The 19,179-nt window shown below is 32.0% G+C and overlaps 2 protein-coding genes across 2 annotated transcripts; one reads left to right on the forward strand and one right to left on the reverse strand.

The window, feature by feature from the left end:
- Positions 1 to 212: 212 nt before the first annotated feature.
- LOC109597367 (pre-mRNA-processing factor 39) lies at positions 213 to 9,761 on the forward strand. Its single transcript, XM_020013027.2, has 11 exons — positions 213 to 385; positions 441 to 748; positions 2,274 to 2,729; positions 3,035 to 3,172; positions 3,228 to 3,503; positions 5,010 to 5,135; positions 5,691 to 5,965; positions 7,984 to 8,257; positions 8,462 to 8,626; positions 8,678 to 9,348; positions 9,402 to 9,761. The coding sequence occupies exons 1-11, from the start codon at positions 358 to 360 to the stop codon at positions 9,655 to 9,657; spliced, it is 2,973 nt and encodes a 990-aa protein (XP_019868586.2). The 5' UTR covers positions 213 to 357; the 3' UTR covers positions 9,658 to 9,761.
- LOC109597365 (eIF-2-alpha kinase GCN2) lies at positions 9,747 to 19,156 on the reverse strand. Its single transcript, XM_049961862.1, has 24 exons — positions 18,985 to 19,156; positions 18,759 to 18,928; positions 15,904 to 16,159; positions 15,715 to 15,851; positions 15,558 to 15,661; positions 15,239 to 15,502; positions 15,024 to 15,185; positions 14,768 to 14,966; positions 14,470 to 14,710; positions 14,171 to 14,419; positions 13,975 to 14,114; positions 13,688 to 13,929; positions 13,196 to 13,631; positions 12,861 to 13,140; positions 12,573 to 12,709; positions 12,367 to 12,515; positions 11,484 to 11,671; positions 11,199 to 11,432; positions 10,924 to 11,137; positions 10,741 to 10,868; positions 10,438 to 10,601; positions 10,164 to 10,386; positions 9,954 to 10,111; positions 9,747 to 9,902 (listed from the first exon to the last, which is right to left on the reverse strand). Exons 1-24 carry the CDS (start codon positions 19,039 to 19,041, stop codon positions 9,776 to 9,778), a joined length of 4,659 nt encoding a protein of 1,552 aa, XP_049817819.1. The 5' UTR covers positions 19,042 to 19,156; the 3' UTR covers positions 9,747 to 9,775.
- Positions 19,157 to 19,179: the final 23 nt, after the last annotated feature.

The following is a 19,179-nucleotide window of genomic DNA, read 5'->3' on the forward strand; positions in this document are numbered from 1 at the left end:
AATTTTTTTATTACCAATCAAGTATTAAACTTTATGATGCGTTTCCGTAATACAATAATTTCGATATTAGTTTAATTAATTTTAGAGGCATAAATTATATAATTGATCTTTTTTTACTATTAACAAATGATAATTTTCCAATTGTAATATATAATTTTTAAAAATAGGCGGGAATTTCGACGACTCGGTCGCCACCTGGTCCGAGGACATTGAAATAACCGTCACCATTTTTGCTTGCGTCCCTTCGAGAAGTGTTTTTATAAATATTCCAGTATTTATCAAACATCTATGTTTTGACGTTATAAAATATAACATTTCAATTATATCGTGTGTAGTTGGTATTTAAGCAATTTTAAAATGTCTGACGAAGATGTTGTCACTAACGGTATGTCAGTTTTTATCTGTTATTTGTGAGAATAATAATGCATCTCGACTTTTAGTGAGAATAACACGTTCCGGCAAAGTTGTTAAATCACCCGCTAAGCAGGCTAAGGCACCGACTACTCGGAAAACAAGGAAGAAAGTTGTATTAATGGAAGTTGAAGTCTCTGATGAGGAAGATTCACAAGTGCCAGAGGGAATTAGGCAGCAGAGAGATGAGCCAAACATTGATGCTCTAAAGCATACACTTGAAGAAGAAATGAATAAAATCACAGCTAACTTACAAAAAGAGCAAGAACTGAAAAATGCCACTGCTGCCACTGAAACTGAAAACCACCATCACGAATCAGAAGCAAAAGTATCTAATGTAAGTTGTAATATTAAAAGTGTATTTAAATTAGTTTTCATATATCACAACATTCTGTTTTATAAAACTGCAATAAAATTTTTTGAAAGGATGTCATTTATGTTTTGTATGTTCAGTTTTTACTGTTACTATGCATGTCTCTGTTCCTTTCTTTCCTTAAAAAGTTGGTAATGAAAAAATAGTATATTTAAGATAAAGTTTCTTCAACAAGTCATAATGCTTCTAAAAATTGCAAGTAGCAATCAATAATAATGTTTTTATTTATATGTGCGTAAGTTTTGTCATAATTGACGTGTGCTTGTTTGCTTTATCCTTTATGCATGTTACACAATAGTCGGTCTTTAACTCATTAAAGTTCTGAGTGTTGATGCTTCAAATGATCATATCTAAAATGGCTGTTTATATTAACCCCCTCTAAATTAAGTTTAAAAACGCCAAATATATCTATTTATATTTTATTAAATTTTATTTCTCTGTTGTAAAAAAGCATTTTGGTAGTTTTAAGATGGTTTATATAATTGTAGTTTTCGTCCAAATTTTTTGAACAATTATTAAAAGAGGTTTTATCGTCCATCGTTAAAATCACGTAAATTATATTAAAAAAAATTCCACTATCTTATTAATAGCTTAAACATAATATTTATTTAGATGTTTGAGTTGCGCATAATTTTATTTGTAATATTTTATGTATTGTCTTTTTTTTAAAGATCCGGTATTCTATATTATATAGAATGTTATATATTTAATTGGGGAGACTTAGTTTAATATTTCTTACGTTATTATATTTTCAGTAGTCAAGTTATCCATTTTTTCAATCTTAGTTAAGCGGTATTGTAACATGTATATGCTACATTCGTTACAACGGTTTCATTTTACACATTAAACTTTGGTAGTAGTTACTGTGGGTTGACATTTATGCAGTCTGGAACGAGATAAAATTTTTAATCCCTGGCTGAACATATTCACAGATAGGACAGTTTATTTACATGCTCACTCGTCTAAATCTCTAAATATATGATAAATACCTTAATTAATCAGTTATACGATATAATTGTTGAATAAATATAGTATTTTATAAAAATTTCTATATGTTTACATTTTGAATGTCTGTTTCCGTCAGTGTTCGTTGTAAGGACACGGGGGCAACGTATTTTTATCTTACCAACCTGCTGGTTTCAATGGAATTATATTAATTTAATGTCAAGTTCAGCCTTGGTTAAAATATTACTTAAATAGAACGAGTATTTTGTGTAAACTGATATAACACAAAGAACAGAGACCAATGATTTATTCATATCACCGTAATTTCTGAGTGTATACATTTTAAAGTTTGGCTGGTTTATTAAGACATTCTTGTTTCATTCCCTCACATAATTTTTTAACTCTGAGAAATATTGAAATATACGGGGGTGTTCAAATTAAAACATTGTTTTCATCTGTATCATCTAGCATGGACTCGGTAATGGTCAATTAATCAGAATTCATATATGAGTTTTGTAATATGGTAACATTTAACATTTTCTAGGGTGATGATGGAAATGAGTCTGAGCCATTTTTGGATGTTTTTGGTGATGAAATGTATCAAATGGAGGTTGATGCAGAAACATCCAAAGATGGGGGTACTAATGAGACAGATAGTGAGGAAAATGTAACTTCAACAGAATATTTAGATGAAAATTTGGCTGAGCAAATGGGGGATCAAATTAGAGACATATATGATGAAGTTGGGGACGACTCGACAACAAAAAATGCTAATGTTACTAATGTAAATAATGAAAATGACGTTACAATAGAATCAAGTAATAAAGTCAATGCAAAAAAACGTAAAACTAGTGATAAAGATAACGATTCTGATATGGAAACAAACTCTGATAAGGATGGTTCAAAGTCATCTAAAGAAAGTGATGAAAGCGACAGTGAAAAGGGCAATGGTCTTGAAAGTCTTAGCGATGCTGATATGGCAGAAGAGGGTGCTAAACAGGTAAGAATTTGAAAAATAGATAACACCAATAGATAAATATTTCGAATGTGAGTTATGGAGTTACATACTTCTACGCACATTATATGTTAACATTTCTCTTCAAGGTTCCTAGTAATGTGGAAATCTTATGTAACCCCTTAACGCTACAAAGTGTTTATTCTTTTAAATGAATAGATATGTAGCGGTATGGTATATATAATAGGTGCGGTTTCTTAGGTTTGGCTGTCTTTCTCATCTATTGGTGTTGTCTATGAATGAGAAAAAAATAACAAAGAACAATTTGTTATTGACATTTTTTGTGTCAGAACGGGGATCCAGACGCGGAAAACATTTCCGAAGACGAATTACCGGGTGTACCGGTAGCAAAGGTTCCTGAAACGGAGGAGGTTTCAGATGAGGAATTGCCTGGTCCCAAGCGAGCTGAATTGCCTGCCGACACCGAAGTACGTGGAGACTTTATCTTAAACGATACAAACGGTTAAACTGAATAAATTTCAGGTCGTTTCGGAGGACGAACTGCCATCGTCGTCAACGAAAAAGGAGGGCATGAAACGGAAACTGGAGGAAGGAGATTACGATCCGGGTTCGCCCACATCTGAGAATGAAGCTCCGTCTAAGAAGCCGGCGGTAGAACCGTCCCCCGAGAAAGAAAAAGAAGAGAAACCACCCAAGCCCAAGAAGCTGCCTGAATTGGACAAGTATTGGAAAGCGGTCAATGATGATCCTACTGACTTCACTGGCTGGACTTATCTTCTGCAGTATGTAGACCAAGAGGTAAGTGTAAAGCAGTATGTAATTGTGCACTTGAGTTTTAATTTTCTTTGATAATTTTGCATGACATTGCTATTCAAACGCGCAATCAATAAATTATTTTATATATATATATTTTCAGCCAGTTTATACAGAGAAAAAAAATCAAAGACATTTTTGCCAAACACACTATATTTATAATACGACGTAGGTGTACAAAATTTGTGCCGTAGTATTATAAGGACGGTTTTTGTATATTCTCAAATAGCTTTATCAAAACGGCGAACGTTATTAAGCGGACTAAATTTGAATTTTGGCAGTACGTGAGTTTCGCTGTTTGTAAACTAAAAATTCGTGTTTTCAATGTTAGAAATGCATTAAATTAATGTAATTAATTAATTACACATGTAGATACTATGAAACTGTGTTTAAAATTTGATAATTCTGTAGGAAGATTTTTCCAAGTTATTGAATTAAGCACCTTTTATAGTATTACCTAATTTTGAAGAGCTTAGTTCGCTTATTTTTAGTTCAGGGTATTATGAGCAATCTAATCTCAACGTATTTATCACAACAACAATATAATGACGTTCTTCTTTGCATATTAGCTATTTCATCAAATATAAGTATAGAAATGGTACTTTTTTGTAAGTTAATTATTTCTTGGTTCAAATTGTTTAGTAATTTACCTAAGATATAAAACGAATGAATTCATGAAGGATTTGATCAAAAATGGGCTTAATAATGGATATACCTAGAGAAGGTAGTTCAAATGAATGATAATTCAACAAGAAGATTTAGTAAAACCACAACTTTACCAAGGTGAATTATGAAATCATTAAATGGTATATTGGTTAACAACTTTAAAAATTTCTGAAAAGGATCAGCCGAATTGTTTTACTATATCTGTAGAATGATATGCTTTTTTTGTCTACAGAATCTTAATCCATCATATTAAAAGAAAAATAAGGTCTTAATACCATAAAGTGGTCCAATCTAATTTATTGCATGTAAAGGGACAAAAAATGTATATACTCTGAAGATATGTATTTTTAACGTATCACTGGAGTTCACAGTTCACAAAGTTGAATTGAAAATTTAATGCTTATATTTGGATGTCAAAAATAAGGCAACAATACTATTTATAAGAAAATAATTAATCTATCCAGATGTGGATTAAATTAGAGAATATAATGCCTTTCAATTGTTCATTTCACAGTTGATTATCCTATTAAATTTGGAATTATCATGTGTTTTCTATTGTTTCTGTACGTGTTTTACTTAATTTTTAGTATTCTTATCTAATGATATGAAATTAAATGTGCCAATAAAATACACAATTAAAATTTAGCATAACTACTTAAACATACTTAAATGTAATGACACAATAAATAAAATTTAGGTGGTTTCTATAAAATTTTGGCTATTGTAAATATAAGAATAGCCTGTGAACATAAAAGGAAAACATTCAAAAAGATAATATATGTTTTCTCTAAACATAAATGTAATGAAAGTTATTTTTTATTCAAGAATGATATGGAAGCTGCAAGAGAAGCTTACGATGCTTTTCTTTCTCATTATCCTTACTGTTACGGCTACTGGAGGAAATATGCGGACTACGAGAAGCGAAAGGGCAACAAAAAGAAATGTGAAGAGGTAGGTCAGAAATTGATGTGTAATATAATGCTTTATACACTCACGTAATTATTTTGCAATCCCCACAGCTCGGCGTGCCGGTGCCCGCTAAAATTTACCATTTATATACTAGTGAATTATATTATTATACGTGTAATACAGATATTGTAAATTTACATTATGTTAGTTTTATAACTTAAGTTGTATATTAATTGTATGATGAATGCAATACTTATACCCTAGTGGAATGTAATAATCATCCAAAGAGTATCTCCAACACGATGTGTGCTATGAACAGCAAGGCCAGCGTCGCTGGATTTTTCAAATCGCAACCCGAAATGTAAGGATATAATAATTCCTCGTGATACAATAGGTTTTTTTTGAAATATAATTTGCCATACATTCATTTATATCAGAACAACCCTAATAAATTTTCCTTTCAGGCCAGTGACCGCCAGTTAGTGTGCATTTTTTATCATTGTTCAAGCCTTCGAAATCGGGCGAGTCCAATGGAAAGTGCACATTCACTGTGTAACTGTATCAGTCGTGATCTCTAATTTTTCATATGTAACAAAGGTATTCGAGCGAGGCCTGAAGTCCATACCACTGTCTGTCGATCTCTGGATCCACTACCTAACCTACGTAAAATCAACGAAGCCGGACGACGAGGACTATATTCGATCACAGTTCGAGCGGGCGTTGGTCGCGTGCGGATTGGAATTCCGATCGGACCGGCTATGGGATTCGTATATCAAATGGGAGTTGGAGGGCCGTAGACTACAGAAGGTTACGGCTATCTACGACCGATTGTTGGCAACACCTACCCAAGGGTACACTTCACACTTTGACAGGTAAAAATTACTTAATAATTTTTGCTTAAAATAAATCTTAAACAAAATAAATGGGAAATGTGGCTGGTCACTTTTGAAAAATATGTATTTGTTAATATTTCGTTGTAATCTTCTGTAAACGGTGAGACAATGATTCATTGGAATACCGGAAATGGTCGTTTCAAATTATATTTCACGACTCTTCAATTAAAAACCACAATTCTAATTTAAATGTTTTTTGGTGTTTTACTTGAAATTACGTGTCGATCCACAAATTTTCAGTTGTACTTGCTGGCCAATCGAGAATCTCAACATTTTTGTCTTTTAACCAACTTTTATCATGCATCCATGTAATTAGTGAATTATTGTTGGCAAATTGTTCCGTTACATCTTTCATGATGTCTATACGAAACGGTTCATTTTATGGTCCAATACCATTTCAAGGAAAAGAACCCAAACCAAAACTTCCTCCACCTTGTTTCAAAGGTTTTGTAATGTATCTGAGGTTCAAACTTTCATTAGAAGAACGATATATAAATTTTTTACATTTTCTTGTTCTGTTGAACATAGATCATCACTTCAAAGTACACTTTTGGAGGATAATTAATAAATTTTTGTGCAAACTTTTAGCTTTGTTCGAATATTATTTTTTAATGTCAAAGGTTTTTTTACTGAAATATATTATATTATTATATATTTTATTCATTCAGTCAACGCCTGACTCTTATACTAGATACACTGATATTGTATGACCAAATTAATTCAGTTTTTATTTACCTAGAAGACAAAAAAGAATGTCTTCTATTGATTTTTCCAATTAGTCTGTCAAGAAAAGTTGTTTTTTAGGATATTTTCTTATTCTATTTGCAATTAAGTCTGGTGTTTCATATTTGTTAACAAGAGTTGTAAACCATTTTTCGATAGCATCAAGTTTTTAGTGATTTCAGCAATATTTTAGACCATGTTTCATGTTAATTATTATTTTCCTCGTTTCTGTAGAGTAGTGTTTCTTTCTTGACTTTATTCAATAAAATATAATTCCTATTAAGAATACATTTGAATATGCTATTTGTTTGCCCAACTAATTCAGATTAATATGCGTTTGAAGTAATATCTCCGACGTTTATAAGGTGTATAACAAAAAAAAAAAAAAAACGTAAAAAGCATAGAATATTGAAATATATTTTTTATATTGACTGAACAAAATTTGAATTATAACTTTTTATGACATATCTTACAAAATGTTTGATTTTAAATTTTGTGCTATTTCTCTGACGACTTTTATTTTATCTCTTGATCAGTTTGTCTGTTATTTTTACAAGTTGTGAAATTGCTTTTCTTTTAGTGAAAGTTGGATATAATTTATAATGTAATCGAACCAGTTAAATAAAAATATACGTTTTAACATGCGACTTGAAAAGGCTAATTTCTTATCATAATTAAAATTTGATTAAGTCTATGTTCTAGACTATGTTAACTCGAGTTGTAATTAAGTCTACATTATTATTCACTAGAGTATATTTTAAGTCACCAAACAACTGATAAATTAAGAATAAATGAAATAAAACGTGTTTAAATTCCCAAAATTAAAATAGCATCTGTCTAGAGCTGCAAAGATTACTGATCCTTTATTTTTACTGCTTTTGCAGTAAAAAAATAGTATTAATAATATTTGAATTGATAATATTTGTTTACTAAGGAAAAAAATAACTTGTAAAATTATATAGTACTGTCTTCCTCTTCATCCCTCCTCAGTGACAAATCACAATATAAACGGTAACCTCAAAGCGTTCGTCTTGATTTCTTTTTAATTATCAACATTAAACAACGCCAAATGAATATTGTTTGTGCAGTCGCGCGTATCTTGTTGAAATGTAAGGTTATGTCAATGTTACTCCACGCTTTCGAACACGCTGCTATAAGTGAACGTAAACGGGTAGCTATATTTTTCATGTGTTAAGTGGATGTAAACGATATTTAAAAGGATAAAACGAAAATCGCACTGCACATACATCGTATCATGTGAATATAATTTTCAGTTTCCAAGAGCACATCGCAAACAATCCTCCGAATAAGGTGATTGAGATCGACGAGTTCCTTGCACTGCGTAAAGAAGTGCGTCACATTATTAAACATGACCAACCCGAACCTAGTGTGGAGTCGGACGCTCCGCCCGGTGACGAAGATCCCACTAAACTGGTCAGTACCGATGAGGAGACCAAAGCAATTAGAGATAGGATTGTTTCCATTCGTCGAAAAATTCACAAAAACACCGTTAACGCTGTAACAGCTCGATGGAATTTCGAAGAAGGGGTATGTATTGCTTTTGATCAATTAAAAATTGATAATTTATGTTACAAATGATGATTTTGCTAAAGGTCATTTTGTGTGTATATAGAATGACTCCGAATTTTATTGCGGACGCCGCAAGGGCCATCTGATTACCTATTTATGGAATACAACTAGATTTGATTAATTGTGAGTTCGTTTTGAAATCTTTATTTTGTATAATTACAGATTAAACGTCCGTACTTTCACGTGAAACCCTTGGAGCGATGCCAACTGAAGAACTGGCAAGATTATTTAGACTTTGAAATTGAACAAGGCGATAGACCAAGGGCTATAGTACTGTTCGAGCGTTGTTTAATTGCTTGCGCACTATATGAGGAGTTTTGGTTAAAGGTAAATAACAAATACTTCGTCATTAACAATAACCTATCAATTTGTTTATAGTTTGTGCATTACTTGGAAGGACTAAAGGATACTGAGCTCCAGCCTAAAATTCGAGATGTGTATGAACGCGCCTGTACTATACACCACCTTAAAAAACCCAATTTGCATTTAAAATGGGCGATGTTCGAAGAGGGGGTGGGCAACTTCAACAGGGCGGCGGAGATTCTTGTAAATCTAGAGAAGTCTGTTCCAAATGTCCTCCAAGTAGCGTATCGTCGAATCAATTTAGAGCGGCGAAGGTCTGACCACGAGAAGTGTATACAGTTGTTTGAACATTACATTACCTCGTCAAAGAATAAGATGATTTCCAGCAACATTTCAATAAAATATTCACGGTTTTGTTTGAGAGTTCTAAAGGATGTTTCAAAGGCTCAAGAAACATTGAAAGCGGCTGTCGCCAAGGATCCAAACAATCCCAGACTATACTTGCAACTGATTGATTTGACTTTACAAAAAGAAAACGTGACTGAAACCGAAGTTTTGGAATTAATTGATGCTTTCTTAGACAAAGAAAATACAGATGCTGATCAAAAAGTTCTTTTTGCTCAGAGAAAATTGGAATTTTTGGAGGATTTTGGTAGTGACATTCAGTCTGTACAAAACGCTTATGATCAGTACCAGAGGCTTATTAAAGCCAGCAAAGATAACCCTAAGAAAAAGGAATCTAAAAGGTTTGTAAACATAGTTATTTCTGTTTTCAGCTTAATAATTGATTGTTTTTCAGTATGGAAATGGTTTCTAACAAAAAGGATAAAGTTTCTGCTCAGACGTCATCCCAGTCCGGTTCTTATGGAGGATACAGTTATGGAACATCTTCTAGTCAACCACCTTATCAGTACTCTGGCAACCAGCAAGGACAGTACAACTACGGTCAGTACGGACAGAGCGACCAGTATCAGTACCAAAACTGGCAGTATCCGCAAGGGGGATATGGAAATTATAACCAGTGGGGATCATATGGAGGGGGCTATGGCTACTGATCCCGAAAATTAGAACATTTTAACGTGTGACAAGTGTAGATGTGCACCAAACCTTTCCTTTAAGTTTAGTAATTAATAATAAAGTACAATTTATTGTAAGCAGTTGTAAGAGTTTTTATTAAATAATCACTTTATAAAAATAGTCAGTTATGCTAAATAACACTATGATGGGGTTGGTCCTTTTAGAACTGTACTCCCATATCTCGTCACAAATGTCGTTCAAATAACGTTTATGCCTCTGATGCCTAAAAAGATAAAGTAAGTATAATGAATAGTAAATAGATTATTTAACTTACTTTTCAATCACATTTCCCACGGACTTTTGGAAACGAGATTCACTGTCAAACTCCAAATATGAGGAGAGCGTCCGTATGACATTTGTTTCCAAGCTTACTGCCAAGACGATCACATATCCCGATAGTTTCTTGAAAAGACTTTCCAAGTGGGATCTTACCTAAAATGAAAATAATCAGTAAAATTGTCCCACATTATATTGTATTATATACTTGATTATCGTATCTCTTCCGTGAGTTTGAAGACAATTTTTCTTCAGTAACAAACAATATGTCTACGTTAGGTGCAGTTTCTTGAAATGAGTCATTATGAGATTTACTGTCAGATCTAGCGATATTGAAGCTTTGAACATCGTTATTTTTATCCTGCCACGTTTTTAGAGTTCTTTGTAGCTCTGGTACAAGTTTACTTGTCGCAATGTAGGATTCCTGAAATCTACAACAACAGGTTAATTTCTATTGTAACTAGATGGTATTAAAAATTTACCTGTCACGTTCCCAACTTTGAAGTCTTACTGTACCTTGTTCGTTATCACGTAAAATAACTATATGGGGAATTTTCAGTTCATTCACTTGTTCATGTATCTCTTCTAAACTAGTAGACTCGATTAAAACACAGCGAATTCCTGCACTCCACAAACTTTTTAAAATCTAAAATTTAAAATATGAACTGTTGTGAAAATAATTTTAACACTACATAATCACCATCAATTATTTTAGTACATAATGTGAAAATTTCAATATTTATAGACAAGATATACATTAGAATTGTGAATGTTCTGTGTAGTACCTTGGCTTTTTCCTTCAGCATTGATTTACTTCCAATTGAACATACGGCAACATCTAAATTATCAGGCATATTGAACTCCGAATCTCTTTGCATAGCTTGTACTAACTTGTCCAACGACAGTGAAACACCTAATACAATGTGATATTAATTATAAAATAACTAAAAGTCATAATCAAAACTTACCCACAGCCGATTGTTTTATGTCCTTACTAAGCATATTTGCCTGAAGCATAATATTCCGATAGTTGGCGATCATGGCATCATATCTGCCGCCTGCAGCCACCACTTCCATAGAGTTATGCTTGTGTTTCTTCTTCAACTCGCACACAAACTGGCAAATCATACCAGAGAACTGATTAATGTTATATACCAGACTTGGACTAACTTTTATTTCAAACTAAAAATTAACAACGTATAGTGATTTTAATTTTTTAATTTGTGACTAAATCTGTACGTACTTTTATACCAAAAGCTTCAGCATTTTGAGCTATTTGTTTCAAATCTTGTACCGCCTGTTTGGCCAATTCACTGGCCTCGCCCGATTTTTTCTTTAGTATCATTTGAAATTGATTGGTTAGTTTGGAAATTTCTACGTCCTGACTGATTAAATTCGTTACGCTATGTATAAAATTGTCTGACAAGCCCAAACTTATAAGGTAGGTCTGCATTTGGCTCCTGGGCACTTTGCCCTCCTAAATTATTATTACAGTTTTTAATTACTTAAAAACATACGTTTACATTACCTTAATATCCGATATCAAGTGGTAGACTTCTTCGTGTTTCTGCTGTTTTATGCCGCAATGGAGTAAAATAGCTTTTAATAGACTAGTGTGGTTGAGACGAATTGAAAATGAATTCTTTTTTAAATTGGGAAATTCGTTGATTATTTCATAAACTACATATAAAATCTCGGCATCTGACATTAAGTTACCTGCAGAATATATGCATTTATTTTTTATGCGTTGTTAAATTTTTTGATTATCAATATAATATGGATAAGATTTTAATAATGATCAAAATCTTAACTTACGTTCTAATAGTTTTATAGTAAGTAAAATAATATATATTTTATTGGCCTATTGTATAATTAATTAATGTAAATAAACTGTTGATAATGATACCTAAATTCGCAAAAAGTAGTAACTACAGTATACGAAGCTTTTGAAGGAGATAATTAGAATTAATTATTTGAAAAATCAGAATGCTAATGGCATGATATTGCAATATTGGAATAATACTACTGGCCATAATAAAACAATATTTTTAAATTTATTTAATCTAAGGAATTCATATTATCAACTTCAAAAGACATCCGGTGTAGTTCAATAACAAACTTCAAAGTTATAAAGTCAGTATTAAATGTGTCTACAAAATTAAATGTAGTGTTTAATTTAGTCGAACTTTCATAACAGCACTTTTTGATAACTCGAAGCAAATTGGTTCAGCCCAGGGTGAAAATTATGTCGTTTTTGGTTTATAACTCGATTTTTTTTCTGGCAAATTATGGTTCGAGTTATCGAAGTGTGACTGTATTTACCATCAAATAATTTGTCTAAGTGAAATAATTTAAATTTCTAATTATTCAAAAGATAGTGTACAAAATTGTTAAGAAATTATGTTTCTTACCTGGTGTTGGACTGACAATGTCAAAGGCACATTCGTATAATTCCCTTGGATGAAATCCAAAGACTTTTCTCTCTCTATATACTCTTTCAACAGAGTATCTTCTAAATTGTTGAATACTATTCCAGGCAATATACCTTGCGAAAGGTACTCTATAAACCGACTATTATTGTAACGACTACAAATACATAAGTATTGATATTATGTACCTGAGATCATGGGGTAAAGATACACAGTTTCCAGAGTTCGTCATCAATTTAACACAAACATCAACATTTTCATAATATTTGCTTTTTGGCATTAACAACGGAGTAGCCAAGTTTTGGCCTCCGTGTTTTTTAAAAATCTGTAAGAAAGGGTTAAATAAAAAGCGGATTTTTTAGAAAATATAACATGTAACAGAGAAACAAGGCAAGATTTTACGTGCGATTTTCGATATATAGCTTCAATCAACTATTTGCAAATTTTCATAAACGTGTCTTTGTGACAGAACTCACCTGTACAGTACACTGTCGTACATAGTCGTAGATCTGTAATGGCTTCATCGTATGAAAGGATAATGGATCTCTGTCATAGGTTATATCCTGTACAGGCGCCACCGACTGACGGATGCACGATTCTATCAAATACCTATAACCTTTCAAATGTGGATTACTAAGAGTATGCCTGATGAGTTCTTGTAGTTCTCGTTCTTCTAGAACTGGTGGCGGAATGTATTCCGACTGAAGCAACTCTAGAGAGGTTGGTCTCATTGAGAAATCGTGCGTCAACAATAATCTAAACAATAATCATTAGATAATTAATACTACAGCTGCCGTTTTGATCCATTTACCTTATAAGATTTTGTTGTTTCTCATTCTTTCTATTGGTGAAATCCTCAGGCATGAGAATCTCCTTTAATCGTAATCCAGTAAGGACTTTGATCCTCTCCATTGCAGTAACGAGAGGTTTGTAGCACATTTCGAATAAAATCACACCTAAACTATAAATGTCCACCTTTTGATTGTAAAAAGCTTTAGAAGCTTGACTGATTTCTGGTGCGACATACAAAGCGGTCCCTATCGCTCCGGTTTTACTTTCATCAACCGCGTTTTCTTTCTCACTTTCAATTGGACTTTTATTTGAATTATACTCGTTTTGCTTTGCTTTGAATTCTGTAGTGGCAAGTCCAAAGTCTCCAATTTTCACGTGGTCCCCAGAATCCAGGAAAATATTGACCGGCTTCAAATCCCTGTGGATCATACCCTGTTGGTGAATATGAACTAAACCTGTAATAGTTAATGTTGAATAAAGTTGAACCATTTAATTTAACTACGAATTTCACCTTCAACGATTTCTCGAAAAAGTCGCCACAATCTATCTTCATCTAAGTAAAGGTTATTGTCAATGGCACTTCTTAAAGTACTCTTCTCACAAAACTCCATTTGTATATACATAAATTGTGACAGTGTTACATTATTCTCTTGACTGCTTTCTTTTTCCGAATTTTCTGATGAATTAGATAGTGCTTTCGAGACCGATTCCGATGAATTGTGTTCGAATTCAATACCATCCGAATCCGAAAATCTAAACGATTATTATTAGAGAAATGTACTAATTAACAAAACTTACGCAGGCCATCCTCCATCATCGTCAGTAGATTCCTCATCGGATGAATCAAATACCCGTTGAGATTTGCTATCGTATGTAACAGACACTTCAACATTTTTTGGCGGAGGTGCCAAATCTTCTATGTTATCACTAAGTGTGAACTGAAATCGTTACATGTAAGTTTATGTTACCAATATTAATTATGGCTATATAATACCTCGTCTTTTTTAACCACTCGAGGAACATTTGCATCAAAATCAGACGGGGTCGTCATAGAAGAGTCAGTATCTTCATTTTTTATTGTTGAAGTCTCAATCCACGAGTTGTAGTATCTTACTACATTTTCGTGATTTAACCTGGAGAGAAGTTTAACTTCCCTGACAATTTTTTTGTTCAACTGCCTATTTTTGGGATTGAGTTTTATTCGTTTGATTGCGTAATAGCGACCGTCCAATTTATTTTGTACCTACAAAATTTTCCCATATATTCATTTCAAAACACCCATATAAAACTTACTTTAATTACGTCACCAAACGCACCCTTTCCCAAATGATGCAAAAATTCAAATTCATTAATTATTCGACTCTGCGAGTTTGACGGAGGTTGAGCCGAATCCTGACCCATTGGTAAACTATCCTCTTGTGCCACCTCTTCCAAATTATTATTAGGTGGAAAATGAACTGAAGGTTTACGAAAAAATGGATGGTTCAACAACTGGGTGGTTGTATATCTTTCCTTTTCTTCTTTTGAAAGACATCTTAAAGAACGAATAATGTTAAAGGACGAGTGAAAATTTTCAAAAATTCTGGTCTACCTGTGCAAAAAGTCGTACAAATCTGAGGGGATGCTGGTGGGTATGTCCACCTCGTTGGTTTCAACTGCACATCCCAAAATCAGTGATATTAGAAATACACCAAAATTATAAATATCAGTCTTTTTTCCATAGTTCATATGAGATTGTTGTATTAAATCGGATATTCTTCTGTGAATGCTATATTTTGAGACAATCACACCTATTAAATGACTCAATAAATAACAAAATGAAACCGTAAAGGGCCAACTCTACTCACCTTTGTTGCTTAAATACACACAAGTATCAGATAAATTTTTGTATACGACATTATTCCTATGTAAGTAATCAAGTGCTGCAAGTACTCCTTTTGCAATATACTTCACCAAATCTATATCAACCTTAATATTTCGACTTACGAATAAAGTATTACAATTTGCACCTTAAACAAATAATTCACATTTGTACATTCAACAAACCAAACACACCAATTACCCATAATAAATTCGTGAACTGCATACAATACAAATTTATCCTTCGTTTTCGCGAGTTCATGCTTAATGTTTTGATATTGTGCAATGTTTGAGTGTCTTAATTTCATCAAATGATTGAACTCCTGTTCGATGCTGGAGAGTTGACGCTGAATTACGGGAATCTCGTTCTCGCCTCTTACATTTATTGTCCATTCGCTGATTTGAACAATTTCTCCCGAATCTACGTCCATGCCGCCAAAGACAACAAGATTTGAGGAGGAGTGTTCTAAAATGTTTGTGCAAATTAATGGTAATTGAGAAGAGACAAATTCAGTATTTACTTAGACATCGCCCTCGTTGAATTTCACGGCCTCCAAAATCAATTTTTAACGTTTGCGAATGAACACATGCAGGGTTTTCACAATTCTCAGAATAGGAACTTCTCCTGTAATATACGGAATTAGCCAAGTAAACAAAAACCTAATAATAATGCCTGACTTGAAGGATGGCCGCCGGTTAGTATCAAATTCTTCGTCGGTGGAATTCTCCGAAAAATATCGATTTTCTTTCCATAATTTCGATTCGGTTTTTAAAATTTCTTGCCTTTTTTGCACCTCCTCGATCATAACCTGTCTCTATAATAACAAAACAATGATGTGAATTGTTTTAAAATATTTAACTAGTTACTTGTCGGTTTTGTTCTCTCGCTTTTGCCTCCAACTCTTTCTCCTCCTTTTCCTTTTGCCTCTTAAGCATTTCATCATAAAAACTTTTCGAGCTGGGTTTGTTGTGTTTGTGTAGAAATTGTTCAACATATTGGGCCAGTTGAAATATCATTTCTTCGCCCCGTAGGTTGAAAGCTTCATTTTCTAGTTCTTTCTGTAACTGCTCAACGAGAGCGTTTGACAGACCTTTGCTGTTTTTTAATCCTATTTCCGGCACGCTTAAATAATTTAAGTAGATATATTCAACTAGGAAACGTTAGCATGTTTTAATAATATATCACAGACGTGGCCAAACTGCGGCTCGCGAGCCACATGTGGCACTTTGAAGGATTATTTGTGCCTCTCGATAAATGAACCCGGGTTCCCTTTTCATTCCAGAATTATCAAGAGAAGTCAAATAAATGTGTTTAATTTTTAATATTTAAATTCAATAGACATATTTTGTACTTTTATTTATATGTTTTCAACAAATACAATGACTGTAAAACAAATTTTTTAATACCTTTTTTGCACACCTTTTAAATACGTATTTAATTGCGGCTCGCGAAAAATTTGAAATTTTGAAAAATGGTTCGGATTATCAAGGAGCTTGGCCACCTCTGATATATAATATAAGCGTAACATTTTGAATATGGCGCAAAGTAAATATCGATTTAGCTAAATACGAAACTTTCAAAAACAATCGACGCATGCGCAGACATATACTGCTCACCTTTTGATATGGATAATTTAAATAACTTAAAAAATCAGAATAACAATGGTAATACAATAGAACAAATAATCAGATATGATGTAAAACTATATATACATATTCGCTAATAACCCTTAAGTGGTTGATGCGATTAAAAAAAATTATTAAAATAAGTTTTCATAAACAATATAATATCCTGTATAAATTAAACTAAATTGTATCAACACTAAAAAATATTTAAACCAGTAATAAAACTAATAACTAACAACACCAAATGTCTTAAGAAATTAATAAAATAAATTAAAATTAAAAAAAAAAACAATATTAACCAATACATTTTTATATTTATATTATTTTATTGAATAAATTCACTTTCACTGAGAAGAAATATTGTAGGAAGAAAAAAATAAAAATTAACATTAAACATTAAGGTCTAAATATTGCTGTCATCGTTAAAAATTTAAAACGCTTCCGAAAAATGATTAATGATACAATAATTATTAATAAATATGAAACAACATACATAGTAGAAAATACAATAAGAAAATATCCTAATAAAAAACAAATCGTTTTATTGACAGACAAATTGGAAAAATCAGTAAATGCTATCCATTCTTGTCTTCTAGGCAAATAAAAAATGAATTAATTGAATCAAGCAAAATATACAAGTACATATTTCAGTAAAGAAACCATTGATATTAACAGAATATTCGAACAAGACTAATAGTTTGTAAATTATTACAGAATTTTGACAAAGAGCACTTTGATGTGATCAATCTATGTTCAATATGAATCGTCCTCGTAATATAAGTTTAGATTCCATATACACTACAAAAACACAGTTTTGGTTTGGGATTTCCTTCTAGATATTGGATCATTACAAAAAATTATCAGTGAAAAATATATAGAGACATCATGAGATGTAATGGAACCATTTACCAAAGATAATTTACCAATTACATGGATTTTTATGCACGATAATGATATGAAGCATGCAAGATAAAAATGTTGAGATTTTCGATTGACCAGCGTAAAATCCGGATCTAAATACAATTAAAAACATGTGGACCAACATGTAATCTCAATTATAACACCAAAATGTATAAAATTTTGATGAATTGTGGTTATTAATTGTCGAGAGTCGTTTCAAACGACCATTACCGATACTTCATTGAATTTTTGCCTCACCACTTACAGGTGGTTATAACGAAAAATGGGTACACAACAAAATATTAACAGTTTTGTTTAGAGTTAAAAAATATATATTTGTCACAATTATGCTATTTCTGTAACCAGCCACTATATATTTGAACTACTTGTTGATTCAGATTGCTAGGTTCCAAAATTGTAATTATATCAACAAAGGAGACACCTTCTTTCAGGCAACAAACAAATTACGAATGAACCGAATAAAATGTGTTTAAATACACAAAATCTGAAAATGTTACAAGAAATGGAACGTTGTTTATTTTTATGTAAATTATGTACATAAAGTAAAATAAATTTAATATACTAACCATACGACCAGTGAAAATAAAACATGGAAAACATTTTTAAACTTCTTTAATCTAAGAAATTCAAATTATTCACTTCAAAAGGCAATGACAGTACACTTAAAATTGTTATGTAGCAAAATGTAGTTTTTAATTAAATATTTCATTCATTTCTCTTAATCATTCTACTTTTGATACAGACACAATATTCAAGAAAATTTAAAATTTACTGTACCAATTTGACATTTTCTACTTTAAATAGTTAAATGTAAATGTTAAATGATCAATGTTGCAACATGTTGTTATCAACTGTGTTTTCTTCAAAAGCTTACACCAATGTGTAATTTAATTATATGCTTAAACAGCAATTTCAACATTTGTAATCTCAATAATTTTATATTTATAACTTAAAAGTATAAAACTATTTGTAAATTTAATTTGAAACAAATTAAAAATTATTAATTGTTACATTTTCAATAGTAATAAGAAATCCTTATTATGTATGTCACATTACAATATTGTAATTCTTTTATATAATGTTAGTTCAAGAAATGAACAGAGACGCATGTAGATGAGTTCATTCGAAATTAGTCGATTATTCTTGTTCAAATTTAGTGATAAACTCTTGCATACCTATTCGGGTAACTTCTTGAACATTGTATGTGCAGATCAATTTTCACATGTATCTCATGTGTTCCTGAATTTCCTTTTTGAGGAGTCAATGTGATGGATAGATTTAATGGAGTCCATTGATTCCAGGCGGGTTTATTTCGTAGATCTTTTAAATCTTTTCCGTAAATCGACTAAAATGTGAAAATAAAATTAATAAAACGTTAGATTTTTATGACAATTGTCATACTTGTATGGCCTCAAATTCGTTATTTTGCCTTGCTTCTAACGACTCGTCGCCGGACATTATAGCATATTTGTAATGTTTTGATGTGCTGGTGTTTTCATTTGAATTTGTTTATGGTGATTGTCTGTAAGTTAACCTTAATTTTTGGTTTAGTGACATGGTGACGGTTGTTTGGGGAATCTAGGGACTTTTGGTCGA

The sequence above is a fragment of the Aethina tumida genome, chromosome 1, assembly GCF_024364675.1.
Source record: "Aethina tumida isolate Nest 87 chromosome 1, icAetTumi1.1, whole genome shotgun sequence".
In the NCBI taxonomy this organism is placed as follows: domain Eukaryota; kingdom Metazoa; phylum Arthropoda; class Insecta; order Coleoptera; family Nitidulidae; genus Aethina; species Aethina tumida.

Coding starts and splice junctions, on each gene's coding strand:
- LOC109597367 (XM_020013027.2), top strand. CDS start 358: ATGTCTGACGAAGATGTTGTCACTAACG. Junction 3,504..5,009: donor TGCAGTATGTAGACCAAGAG/GTAAGTGTAAAG, acceptor TTTTTATTCAAG/AATGATATGGAAGCTGCAAG. Junction 9,349..9,401: donor AAGAAAAAGGAATCTAAAAG/GTTTGTAAACAT, acceptor ATTGTTTTTCAG/TATGGAAATGGTTTCTAACA.
- LOC109597365 (XM_049961862.1), bottom strand. CDS start 19,041: ATGTCCGGCGACGAGTCGTTAGAAGCAAGGCAAAATAACGAATTTGAG. Junction 13,141..13,195: donor AAACAACAAAATCTTATAAG/GTAAATGGATCA, acceptor ATTATTGTTTAG/ATTATTGTTGACGCACGATT. Junction 10,387..10,437: donor CAAAGTTGGGAACGTGACAG/GTAAATTTTTAA, acceptor CTGTTGTTGTAG/ATTTCAGGAATCCTACATTG.